Source organism: Channa argus, chromosome 20, assembly GCF_033026475.1.
Source record: "Channa argus isolate prfri chromosome 20, Channa argus male v1.0, whole genome shotgun sequence".
NCBI classification, from domain to species: Eukaryota; Metazoa; Chordata; class Actinopteri; order Anabantiformes; family Channidae; genus Channa; species Channa argus.
In genome coordinates, this window is record NC_090216.1 from 6046022 (window position 1) to 6059004 (window position 12983).

The following is a 12983-nucleotide window of genomic DNA, read 5'->3' on the forward strand; positions in this document are numbered from 1 at the left end:
TTCTTTTTTCATGTTATGAAAAATAATGTTTTGACTTAAATATGCCTGCGTTTAAACTGGGACATTATACATGTCTGTTCATGAATTGGTGAAGCAATACTTTTTTGTTTGTTGTTGAGCTTCTTATAATTGGGATGGCGATCAGTTGATGTCTGATTATAAAGACATTGTCTCATGAATAACTTTATGGGAAGCTGAATCAAACCAAATGTCTGTACGCAGGTATAATCTCCTGTAAGGTGAGCACCCTGCATGGCAGCCACCGCCACCAGAGTTTGTGGGCGTGAATGAGAAGCAACATTTTAAAGTGCTTTGGGCAAAGGCACGATATAAGCGTTTACTTTTTCTAATCTGGTATGTTACCTTTTAAGGTTGGCAGTTCTAAAGCTCTTCCTGAAGACAGCTTTGTTTTGTAATTCCATTTCATCATTTCTCATGATGAAACTTTTTTGAGGAAACAAACCATCACTGTCACATTTTATTTAACTGAAACAGGACAAAGTGTTTCAGGGTTTATACTAAAATACTTTATGTAGGAAATTATATTCTTGCCTGACAACTACTTAACCACTGCTATAGTCATTTTAATGTCTGTTGGGCACATGATACTCAGAGTGAAGATATTTTTTGCTTACTTTGAAACTCACTTGTAAATCACTTCGAATAAAAGCATCTTCCCAACGACGTAATTGCTACCGCCCACATTGTTTCTGCTTACAAATAGTTACTTGACTCCCAAATTCAGTTTATTTACACATCATTTCCACTGCTGTTGCAGCTGCACCATTTACTATGGGGCTTATATCTAAATAGTTATTTGTTTAGTTTCATTTTAGACTTTTGAATTTAAGTCCAAGAAAATAATACTGACAATAGAGTAACCATATTCTACTCAAAAAACAAACAAACAAAAAAAAAACCACAAACCTGCAACGTCTTGCTTGTTGTTTTATGGATCAGAGCAGTTATCAACCACAAAGGGTCTATTCATTTAACAGGTACAAACTCATGGTACTCTATATACACAGATTGGAACAGTAGCATATCACGCTAGAAATAATAATTATAAAGTGTCAAAAGAGCTTTGATAATGCCTGTGCAATTCTAAAGTGCATTTGAAAGGAATTTAACAGAACATCTACGAACATATGTGCACAGTCTATAGGCTTAACAAGGACACGAACATCAGGCAGAAAAAAGAGAGCTAATCAAACATGGCTTCCTGAAGCCAATATGCCAGGAGTCTGTTACATTGTGTACATGGTGAGCAATTATTTGGGTAAATCTCAAACCTTAAACATTCACTCACAGTCATCTAATCGAATACATCAATTCAATAGAAACACACCTTACAAATTACAAAATTCTAATATACTGAGCACCTTGAATCACTGGCTTTAACTTAATGATATATAAACTCCTTCCCCCTTCCTAAAACAACACGCAGATACCAATCTACAGTAGGAACAGGTGAAACTATCACCGCGAAACCTTTTTTCCCCCTAGTGGGAATGAAGAAAAATAAATGTAAAAGTTGACATTAGATGATCTGTGTTAGTAAAGATCGGTCATTTTTTAATACTGAAGGAAGTTTCTTGGAAATTGTGGACCAAATATAGGCAAAACAGACGTAAAGTTTAGGTAATTTGTAAATTTAGACAAGTATCCTAAACAGTTAGACTAATGGCAACTGAATAGTCAACAACTTTTATCATTTTAAATGTCAAATGTGAGGATTTGTTATTGTTCCTTTGTGTTATATCAATGTAATCCAGTTTTCTTTGGAGACTAGTTTATTTATCAGATAAATATACAATGCTGAGCTTTTGGAACATTAACCCTGTTTTTTTGTATTTTCTATCAAATAAATCTCAATGAATAAATACGCAGGTTGTTAATGAAAATGTTTTGTTGCACAGACCCATTTATTTTAAAGGGAATTTGTATGAAGTAATTTATGTGATAGTATAGAATTCAATTTGACAAACTTCATGCTTTACATGTTCAGTTGACCCACTTTGCACTGAAAAGAAAACCTCCAGGGTCACCAGCTATTTACAGAAATCATTTTACTTGATGTCCTTTATAATTACAACTGGATTACACTGTTTCCAGGAACCTTTTCTTTACATTGATGTGTTTCTACTAAACTACATTTTTCCCCAGAATAGAATCCATTAGGAACAAAGGCCTGTGCAAAGTGAGGTAGAGTGATCGTACAGTAGAGACGGTGGTGTGAGGCACTGGTGTTTTTGTGCGAGACGAGCCACATCCGAGACATGAGCTAATCATGTTTGGGTTCCATGTTTCTGCATCACTCCTTTGTATGGCGATCACATTTCTGGGCAAACAACATACGGTGTAAAGTGTAGAGTTTGATAGCTACAAATGTGCTGCTACAAAAGTCTCAACTGGAAGACGATTAAAAATTTTGCAGCAGGTCTTTTTTTTTTGTTGGTGGGGAAGCAACTACTGTAAAACAGGCTGCACTTCACCAGCTGAGAGTCTCCCCCTGTTCTCAATCAGGTCCTCTTTGGTTTTCTGAATGCGGGAGAAAATCTCTCTAAAAAGTTCCTTGTACTCTGGCTGGTGAAATTCCTCATCGGAGACCTCCATGTCTGTCACGGCAGGACAAGTGGCAGTGAGGGATGAAGTCTGGACGAACTTGTGGCTCAGCCCATCCTCCTGTTCCTCCTGCAGGCCTGAGCTGCAACGGCGCAGCAGCTCATCGTACTTCACCTGCAAGGCGCTGTACTGGGCGTCCACCTCGTTGAGCAGAGAGATCCCCCGATACTTCACCACCTCAGCTCGGCGCACGCAGGAGCACTCATGGTCATAGATCTTGTCGGGAGACTCGGCCAACTGTGTCATCTTCATAAGCTGCTCGCTATCCAACCGCTTCAGGACTGGGGAGCTTTTAGCAGCAGCTGCCTCCCCTTCGCTCTCCTCTTCAGAGTTGAGGAACATTGAGTCTGGCAGCAGGCTATGGACGATGTCAGGCCTGGTGGATCTTGAGGAGGACTCTGATTTCCAAAACTGACGTAGGTCTTCGGCTTCCTGCTCCAGCTCAGACACTCTGGCCTGAAGAAGAGTAGAAAAGGAGAAGATGTCCAAGATAATCAGCACATAACTTAATCTAAGTCTGCCATCAATTCTACATTTACACTGTTCTAATTTCCCAGGTTTTAGGTTGAAACTGTCAGAAAGGTGATAATGCTCCTCTCTGTTGACAGGGGCGACGAATATTTTGAGTCCCTCATTTATTTTAAAAAGGGTCACCAAGTTTCAACTTAGAAATTATAACATTGTAAAAATAGAATTCATGGCAGAGCTGCTGTATTGGATTGCATTAGATAGTACAGGTGTACCTAATAAAGTGGCCAGTGAGTGTATACGACTTCTGTTTTATTATGTTCATGTAATTGTATCTATTCAGATATTTCCTCTTGCATGTAAACAAAGACACGCAGTTGAGAAATGCTGACGTACCTTACATCCCTCCATCGCTGCCAGCTGTTGCTCCAGCTCTGCATTCTCACGGGCAAGCAGCTCAGCCTCTCTTTCTGCCTCCTCCCTCCGCGCACGCTCACTGGCATACTGGGTCTGGAGGGTTCGGAGGGACTGTCGTAGTGACGCCTGCTCCTCCTCACGCCACGACTCGAGGTCATCTGAAGGTTCACTGGGATCGTAGTCGAACCTGAGCAGAAGCACAAGACCTTAAACCCCTGTGCATTTTTCATTGATTTCTATATTTATTGTACTTTTTTTGATTGAATTTTTGACATGGGGAAGGTTGATTCAATCTCTGGACTAATAATTTCTTAGTTTGACATTTTGGGAAATGTTTATTCTAGCTGAGAGTTGGATCAGAGCCAACTTTACACATCATGTTTATATAATAAACATAAGTAGAACCAGCAGGTTATGGCTTCTTTAGCTGGGGGATATGAGAAACGTGTTTCCATCCATAGGACAAAAATCATTAGCAAGTCATTAGTTTTAGAGGTAAATAGAGTGCGTTCAAATCTTCAGCAGGTGATGGTGCTACTTATAAAGTTAAGTCACTTTTTTATTGGTATAGTATGTTTTACACACAGCGGCAATTCATCAATATTATAAAACCAAATAAACTCATATCAACATTGCATAATGTCAAAATTAAACTTTGCCTCGTAAGACTTTACAATGTGCTCCACAATTACACCCTCCGTCCTTAGAGTCTTAAACTGGATAAAGAAAACTCAAATAAGTAATCAAGTGAGTTTCAACACCTCATTTTATTTAACCTTTATGATGCAGACTGTTAATTTGTCTCCTCTTTCACAACTGTTATCAGAATTCTATGTATGACGTGTAATAATGCGACATTGAAATGTTAAAGGTGACGTTTCTTTGAACATGGGAGAGAAATTATGGCAACAAGATCCAAAGGTCACAAGCCAGATTTATTATTAATATACCGGGGAGGCATAATGTGACATCTAAATCAACAGAAAATGAATGTTGATGATTAAAAACATAATTTTTACATATCCTATAGGTGGCACATCTACTTGTCTGTCTTGAATTATTTAATAATGAGCCAAACCACAGGAAAAAAAAAGCAAAAACACAAAAATGATGCAAGACACAAAGAGAGTAGCCAGGCCAAAAAAAGCTTATCAGTAAAACCGATGTGATTAGAAATCAGCTGAATAATCAATCACAGGTTCAAAGACTTTGGACTGTTCAGTTTAGATCCATCACACGTTTCTCTACACGTTTATCAGTGACATTTCCATCAAACTGATCTGGACGCTCTGATAGAGCAGCACTAACACGATTACACGCCACAGTGAATGAAGCGGCCACACTACAGGAAGAAGTGACCACAACACTCATCTGCTGTAAAGCAAACATGGCCGACTGCCAGCGAGTAGGATTCACTCATTTCCTTCTTTAAGCTTTGGGATCAGAAACGATGCAATGGAGATCATTTTTCTCACCAAGTTGAAAATTAAGTTAATTACAGTCGTTCTTATGAGGTTTAATTAACGTTTTTGACCCTCTATGCTTTCATCTTACTCAAACCCAGCAACATAATTATCATGTTAATTAATCTGCTCATCACTGAAATTGGGAAAAATGCTTTCACAGCTTCCCAGAGCCCAGTGGAACATGTTTAAAGAAACCGGTTTACATTGTGGGAATGATTTTCTTTCTTGTTACAGACGTTAGCGTAGTACTAACCATAGTGTTGTCGTATTCTTGCTTGATAACAGACTTCACAGGGTTAGAGTATCCTCACCTGAGTGTGTTTTGCAGCTCTTTCAGGCACGACATGCTCCGAGTGCCGCGTGGTGACTGTCGGCCTCTGTGCGGAGGCTTCTGAGGCTGAAGAGGTCGCACCTTCAGCTCTTCCACTTGATGCTGCAGCCCCTCCACCTGCGCCTGCAGCTGCTCCACCGTTTCCATCAGCCTGCCCCAAATAAACAAAGCTCTTTAGTTTTAATTTTAAAAGAATTAAGAAATATTTTGGCTACATTTTGGTCGTCAGAAAAACGCCAGTCTTACCCATTGATGTTCTGCTGGGCTGTCCTGTTGTCCAGAACCAGCTTGTAGTTGCTCTGCTCCAGCTCTCGGGCTGACACGTCCAGCTGCTCGTACACTTTAGCATGCTGATCGTTGACCTGCCTGAGGAGGTCCACCTGCTTGGTCAGATACTGGAGAAGAGATGGAGAGATGCATTTGTTCAGATGTACGAGAATAGGACGAGAGAGAAAGGACAGTTTGTGGTACATCGTCTGCTGGGATGTCTTTAATAATGAGACATCCAGTCTATTAATACAACGGAGCTTTATTTATACAGCACCTTCTTGGATCACAGAACAATGTGCTTCAATACAGATAAAGAATGTACACAAAACACAATAGCAGAAATGGCTTCTGGAGTTTGAAAACATTAAAAGGTATGATATTAACAATACTATTAATATAAAATTTTAATGAAAAAGTAGAGAAAACAAACAAATTCATACGTAGAAAGGAAGTAAACCGTTCTTAATCTTATTATTTAGCCGTTTAGCTACATTATATTCCACAATAAAAGTTTAATATTCAAGTAATGTAAAGAGATGCAAGGCTTTTATTTTCCAGTGTCGCCTAAATGTCCACAAACTCCATCAGTGTCTTTTCTTTTATAAATGACAGTTTGGTTATCAGCTGCTGCAGCCAGGAAACTGAAGCTTTCATAAGGTCTCTGCAGAAGTTAACTAAATTTAGTCCAAGTTTAAAAGATTAGTCCTATTATGTTATTGTCACTGTGTTTTGAATAAATTAGATGCACTTCCTTTAAGGTTAGGAGTGACAGCAGGCATAATGGGAGGTAATGTTATTAACCGCACCACAGCTCAGGAGCTGGAATCAGACCTGTGACGTCACAAGCATCCAGTACAAGTCTTAAGAGATTAATTCTGTGTGTCAGAGAACCGAGACTGACTTCACTCAAAGATCAAAACTCGAAATTAAATCTGGAAAAACGAGTAAAGTTAATATATGTTAATATTGAGTTGCTATACTTTTTTGTTTGAAATAACCCCTTTAATTAATAATGTTTGCATGAAGATTTTTCAATCTCTACATAAGATTAGAGAGAGAACAAGTAAACGGCATAACATAAAGACTAAATGTAGAAAAGACCCCAAATAACAACAGAGAAGGAATGTATAATAATTATTTCTAAATATTTGGATGATGACAAAAATCGCCCCATTTCCTTCATAGAGCTAAAATTATTGATACCATTTTATGTAAACAATTTATCTATTTACAGTTTTATCAACAAATATTGTAGCTCAATAATGTTTCATGTCAATCATTGTAAAACAGTTTTTCTTGTTTAGTTTTTTTACATCATTATTTTTGATGGATGCTTATTTGTAGCACCACTTTAAGAGACTTACTGGGGCAAATCTGGGGCAAATCTGGGGCAAAAATGTTTGCCAATTCAGAGATTGGGAAAAATTATTCTAAGGCGGACATGTCCTTGTAAGTCAGCATTTTTCTTTAAACTACTTTACACCTTTGGCAACATAAAAAAAACTGTAATGGTACAATGATGCAATTTAATACTGCATTGAAAAGGACATTAGTTCGTCATGACTGACGGGTTTTCCCAGTCCAGTCTGATTATTTATAGCTTTCCCTGCTTTAATCAAGACTTTGTTTCTGACAATAATGACCTCCTGATGAAAACACTAGAAGAAAGACATCTGTGTTACCTCGATCTCCTGCAGCTGTTCCTGGTTGGTGGAGTACATCTGCTGCAGGCCCTGCTCCAGCTCCCTGTTCCTCTCCAGGAGACTCTTCCCGAGCTCGGCTGCCAGCTGCAGGTCTGCAGGAGAAGCAGAGTGATGAGCCACAGGAAGCACTTCAGAGCTCATACATTAGTCTCATTGACGGGGACATGATTAGGGGGATTTTACTGCACAGATCCCCTGACCCATATGTTACCTTTTGTGTCACAGCGATTGTCCACCTTTACAAGCTGACAGACATTTATACTAAGTGGCATTTAAGGTATCTTTAATAATTGGCTGATTATTTCTTATGCACCTAATAATTTAGTTGACTCAGCTATTATCAAGCATGTTAAAGACTCTTATACCTCTCAACATTAAAACACCCCAAATAAAAAGTGTGAATGACACAATGAGGATGAACATGTCAAACACTATAAAAGGAATAATACAACTAAAAACCCGTTATCTTTACTATAAAATCATGCAATGAAGACAAAACCCACTACTTCATTTCTGGTAGTCAAGACCTTTTGCCGCATACGTGTGTGTCCTGCTGACTCCTGCCCTTTACTGCAGCCTGTCAAGGTGATTAATCTCCACTAAAACAGCCTGCAGACTAACTAAGTAACTATCGTGGTTAAGAATATATATTATATTATAAAAAATTTAGTTTCAGAAAATCACATAGCAATTATTTAAAATTTTAAGAACATATTGAATAATCCGTATAGTCCAATATTACAGCTGCACTGAGCCTCTTTGGTTTTGAATTAACAGTTAAAGGACTGATATGGCTCCTTGTCTTTAAGGCTTAAGAAACAAAGACGGAGAAATTGTACCATGTTCAAGGTCTTGCTTGTCGTACCACGGTTCCTCCTCCTTGATTTCAAATTCCTCCTCCACAATTGTGTCTGTCAGCATCTTCTCGGATAAATTTCGCTCACACACTTTGAGGACTATTCCGGGTTTTTGACATGACAAAGACAGACTTAAATTAACGGCGACGGTCGGTTCTACCCGCGTGCCACCCGCCGACGTCCGGTCTCCTGCAGCCGGCACCGGTGTGCTCTCATCACCGGACAAGACTTGGCGGAGGATCCCTGGTGCGCTTCCGGTTTCGGATTTCACAATAAAAGCAGCGTTGCTGACCATGCTGCAGCCACTTTGTATTGGGATTGATTTCGCTGGGTCGTATAGAACATTAACCTCCTTAAAGGGACTGTGATCCCTCACACCAGAAAGCAACCAGTTCTGTGGTTTGCTTAGTTAGCCCGATTGAATAATTGATTGCTGTAAATCACTTAAAAACATGCTTGTAGCCTAAAACCATAATATGTTGGGTTTCATATTAGAATATGCTCATGTAGGTTGCAGTTGTTATTTTTTTTTTTATACATTGAGCGATCAATGAATAATACATTGATTTGAAAAAAGTGGTCAGGTGCACTGGTAATGATAGATCAATAACTTACATTTTCTTGTCTTTAAACAAAAGGTATATAAATAAATATATAAATATAACAAAAAAGTTATCAAGCAAGGTTTTGGACAGGTCTCAAGATATTCACTATACTATGATAACAACAAGACAGAGATGAAAAAGAACATGAAAACAACCGTTACGGTATCTTTAAAAATATATTAAAAACATTTAAAGGGTCACAAATAAGGTTGAGAGATTTTATTCAAACAGCTCCCTGTTTATAAGTACATTTACAGTAGTTTATTAAAAATTGTAGTTTAAATAAATCTAAATGATGCAGTCAGTCAAAATCTATTATTTTTGTAGTTCATCAGGACTGTTATTCTGTGAATTATCCGCCTTTATCTTGGAAATTCCCTGGACGATTTCCGGTATAGACTAGTTTCTTTGACTCTGAATTTTCGCCACACCTGCTCCCCTGCACAATCACTGTGACCACACGTCGGCGCTCACTCGTTTTGTCGTTCTGTGTATTGTCAGTATATTTACAGAACAAAACGAAAAACATAAAAATAACATTAGACAAAAAATAGGATTAAAACAAACATAAAGGCAGTCTGGGGTTCTTGCCCTGAGGGTGGGGACCTGTTCTGTTTCTGTCCCATTTCTGACCCATTATAATAAAATGATATTAATCAATAAACAATATAACTATAATAATGTACAGAACCCTTCTTCTACTTTCCTCTGTCCCCTTTCAAATCCTGCTCCTGCTGCTGGCTAAGGGAAACACAGAGACTGAGAGAAACACCTCCTCAACCTGAAACCTTAGAAAAACTGAGTAAGACAAACCTCTTTTTTTAAACAGGAAAAACATGTCATTTCCTTGATTCCTCTAGTTGCCCGTGTCCTCTGAAAGGACCAGTGACGCGGAGCCAGCATGGCGACAATGGTTGAGTCACCCAGTCGCAGTTTCTGGACACCAGTGGGCAGGAAAAGAGGTGGTGGAACTTTTTTATTTGAATAAATGAACTGTGTTGATCCTGGGTTCTTTTGCAATGAGATGATTTTGTAGCAGCCAATGGGTATTATTATTATTTTAGTTTTGGGGTCAAGTCTGCATCCCCCTACATTTCTGATGGAATAACATTTCTACTAGCTGCATTAATTAATTTATTACATTTTATTGATGAACCCCTAACAGCCCATTCCCCTCCCCACCAGTGCAGTGCCGGTCCAAGCCCGGTAGAAATTGAGGAGGGTTGCGTCAGGAAGGGCAAAAACTGTGCCAAATCAACATGCGGACAATGATCCGCTGTGGCGAACCTGAACTCACGGAATAAACCGAAAGGACAAAAAAAAAAAAAAAAAAAATTATAAAAAGCTATATGTGATATATTTTCCACCAGCTGGTGGCGGTGTAATCTCACATTGTGCTCTGACGTTCACACGTATGTGCTGATTTAAAGTCAATTCTTCATTTGAACAAAATTATAAACATGAGTTGTAATTGTTAAGAAAAATAACATGATCAAGTAGAAAGACTGTGTAGACCGTTTCATTATCACACACAAGCAGATGGTAAATGGTGTACCCTGAAAGATAAAGATGAAGATAATGTGATGGTGATGATGATGATGATGATGTTGAGTAAAGCTTCACCCTCTTCACCTTTTCTTTGTTCTACTCAGTGTGAAGTTGCACTGCAGCCATGTACACCTGTGTTGTGGGGGTGACATTTTGATATTTGGTGTTTGGATGCCTTCATTCCGATTTAAGGAAGCTGAACCTGGCTACAGGAGGTTGCTCACATTCTTCTACAAAAGCATCAGTGAGTTTGGTTGTTGATGTTGGGTGATGACGACTGGCCGGCAGTTGTGTATATTTCCTCAAGTACTGTATAGCACAATTTTTGTACTTTTGTCTTTGGCAACTACATTTTTGGGGGGGTCAAGCTTTTGTTCTTTTGCTTTTTTAATGCAATACTTTTGCTTGTAAAAGAGTATCTCTACGCTACTGTATTGATACCATTACTTAAATAAATAGTAGATTACTTCTTACACCACTGCTGATGTTCCGGTTGTGTCCAAATGTTGAGGGCAGGGCTCTGCCAAGTTCTTCCACACCAAACTAAACTTTAGGGACCTTGTTTTATGTGTTCGGAAATTGTCATATTATGTTGCAAGAACAGTATTTTGAAAGAACCCACAACAAAATTCCCACAAAGTACTTTGGCCACACCAAATACAAGAACAGACAGGGGCATTTGTTGAGTATTTGTCTTTGTTTTGAAGGCTTTTTTAAGGAGGGGAAATAGAAAATAGATAACATAGTCATTCTCCTCACTATATCCAAACCAGACCAGTGCTCCACTCTCAGCGCCTTCCCTCTCTGCCCATCCGTCCTCCACCATCCTCCTGACTTCTCCATCTCTGTTCTGTCAGCAAGATGAGAGAAAGGGCAGAGCAGGAAGTAAGAGCTCCCTGCAGGGATTCAGCTTCTCTGAGTGATAAAATAGCTTCTATCTTTTTCATGCAGAATCAACACTCTCCCCCCCCCCCCCCCCCCCCCCACCCGTGGCATTTGGGCTTTTATTGATGCTGTACTGCTTTTCATTTTGGATTTCACGGGGTGTGAAATGCCAAAATGACAGAACAGGGCCCTGTGCACTCCTTTAGCCCCCCGCTATTTTTTAATCTCTCGGTCAGTAAATGATGCAAAACCATGTTTCCAGTCATGTTTTCTCAGTGGCAGTAAAGACTGCACAATAATGGGTTTGCAACTGAAAGAAAGTCAGATAAACCAAGGGAGGAAATTGAAATATTACAGGCAAGAGTGCAAGCAAACAGGATGATTACTACTGTGCTCACCAACCCACTGACACATTCCTCCTCTCCCCTGCAGCCATTGGGGTTGGTAATGGTGTTTCTTGCTGCCATAGTGTGGAAGCAGTGACATTAATGGGCGGCAGCCACTGGTAATGAGTCGTTAAAAGAGAGATTTGGAGCTTTACTGATCCGTTTCCATACCAACTGTCTTAGCTGTGGGGGATTGGAGCCTCTCGATGTTTGGTGGGGACGAAGAGGAGCTGCAAAGGGGTGTAATGGGATTTGAGGAAGTGCTTCTGGGTAGAACTTGATCTCAGACACACACTCACACACACACGCGCATGCACACACACGACAAAACCTCTGACTGTGTTTGCGTACAGTAAGTGCTTGTTTTAAGTTAATCTTCAAAGCTCTTCCCTTTTTGCAGAAATACATAATGACAGGCGAAGAGCACCAAGCCGGCGAATATTTAATTTTAATTCCAGTCATTTTCCTCCATTTTTCTTTTGGGTCCTGCCTTTTTTTTGTTGTTCTGGACATGTGCACAAACAGTCAAGGATGGTGTGTTATATGCTCGCATTGAAAGGAGCTGCTGCGTTGCCGTGACAACCAGGCGTTTGCAAAAAGCAGCGCAATGCCAACTCTCATCCAGGATTACATATGGGCCTGCGTGGGGGAAAGGAAAAAGAGAGACAAAGATGCTGGCAGAAGCAAGCGAGCACACATGCCGTATACTGTGTGTGCACGTAGTTCGTGTGGCAGAGAGTAGCTTCATATTGCACCAGTCCATCCATGATGTTTACACACACAGAACGCAATAAATGGACATAGTTGAGTGAGAGAAGCAGATGAAAGAAACAGAAACATGAGCAGAGAGAAACAGATGATGATGATGATGATGATGATGAGAGAAACTGGATTTGGGTTAAAGATAAACTGTTATCAGTGAGCAGAAACATCAAAGACATTGTTGGCAGGGGAAACCATGAAACTTTTAAAAAGTTTAATTTCACAAGTGATCTCCCACCCTGGGGCCCGTGGGTAAAACAAAACTCTGTGAAGTAGATGAATTAAGCTAATCTCTGTCGCACAGCTTCAGGGGATCAGAGAGGCACAGGGGGAGAAAAAACACTGGTTTGCTGCTGAGATTTTATGAAACAGAGACATCTCATGCTTTTCACTTCTGTGTATGGATGATGAGGATGCTCTCAGTTACAAGAGAAGGAAAATTATTTTTTTTCCCATCTAGATCCATGGGGAATGTTAGTCTGAGAGGATGATGGGTCTGTGTATTTACAGGCTGAAAAAGAACAACTGACAGGTGTCTCTTTCCCAGATGCTTCCCAGATGAAAACTGACATGGCTGATGATGCATCAGAGAGGACTCTGTGATAGATGGTGTGTTAAAGGAAAAACGGGACTTTCTGGACAGTTTCACTAAAAACCTGT

At 39.6% G+C, this 12983-nt stretch overlaps 1 protein-coding gene across 1 annotated transcript; it reads right to left on the minus strand.

Moving 5' to 3' along the window:
- Positions 1 to 931: 931 nt before the first annotated feature.
- Positions 932 to 8373, minus strand: LOC137105652 (cerebellar degeneration-related protein 2-like). The gene is made up of 6 exons (XM_067488145.1): positions 8120 to 8373; positions 7260 to 7372; positions 5554 to 5702; positions 5288 to 5458; positions 3490 to 3697; positions 932 to 3081 (listed from the first exon to the last, which is right to left on the minus strand). Exons 1-6 carry the CDS (start codon positions 8199 to 8201, stop codon positions 2470 to 2472), a joined length of 1335 nt encoding a protein of 444 aa, XP_067344246.1. The 5' UTR covers positions 8202 to 8373; the 3' UTR covers positions 932 to 2469.
- Positions 8374 to 12983: the final 4610 nt, after the last annotated feature.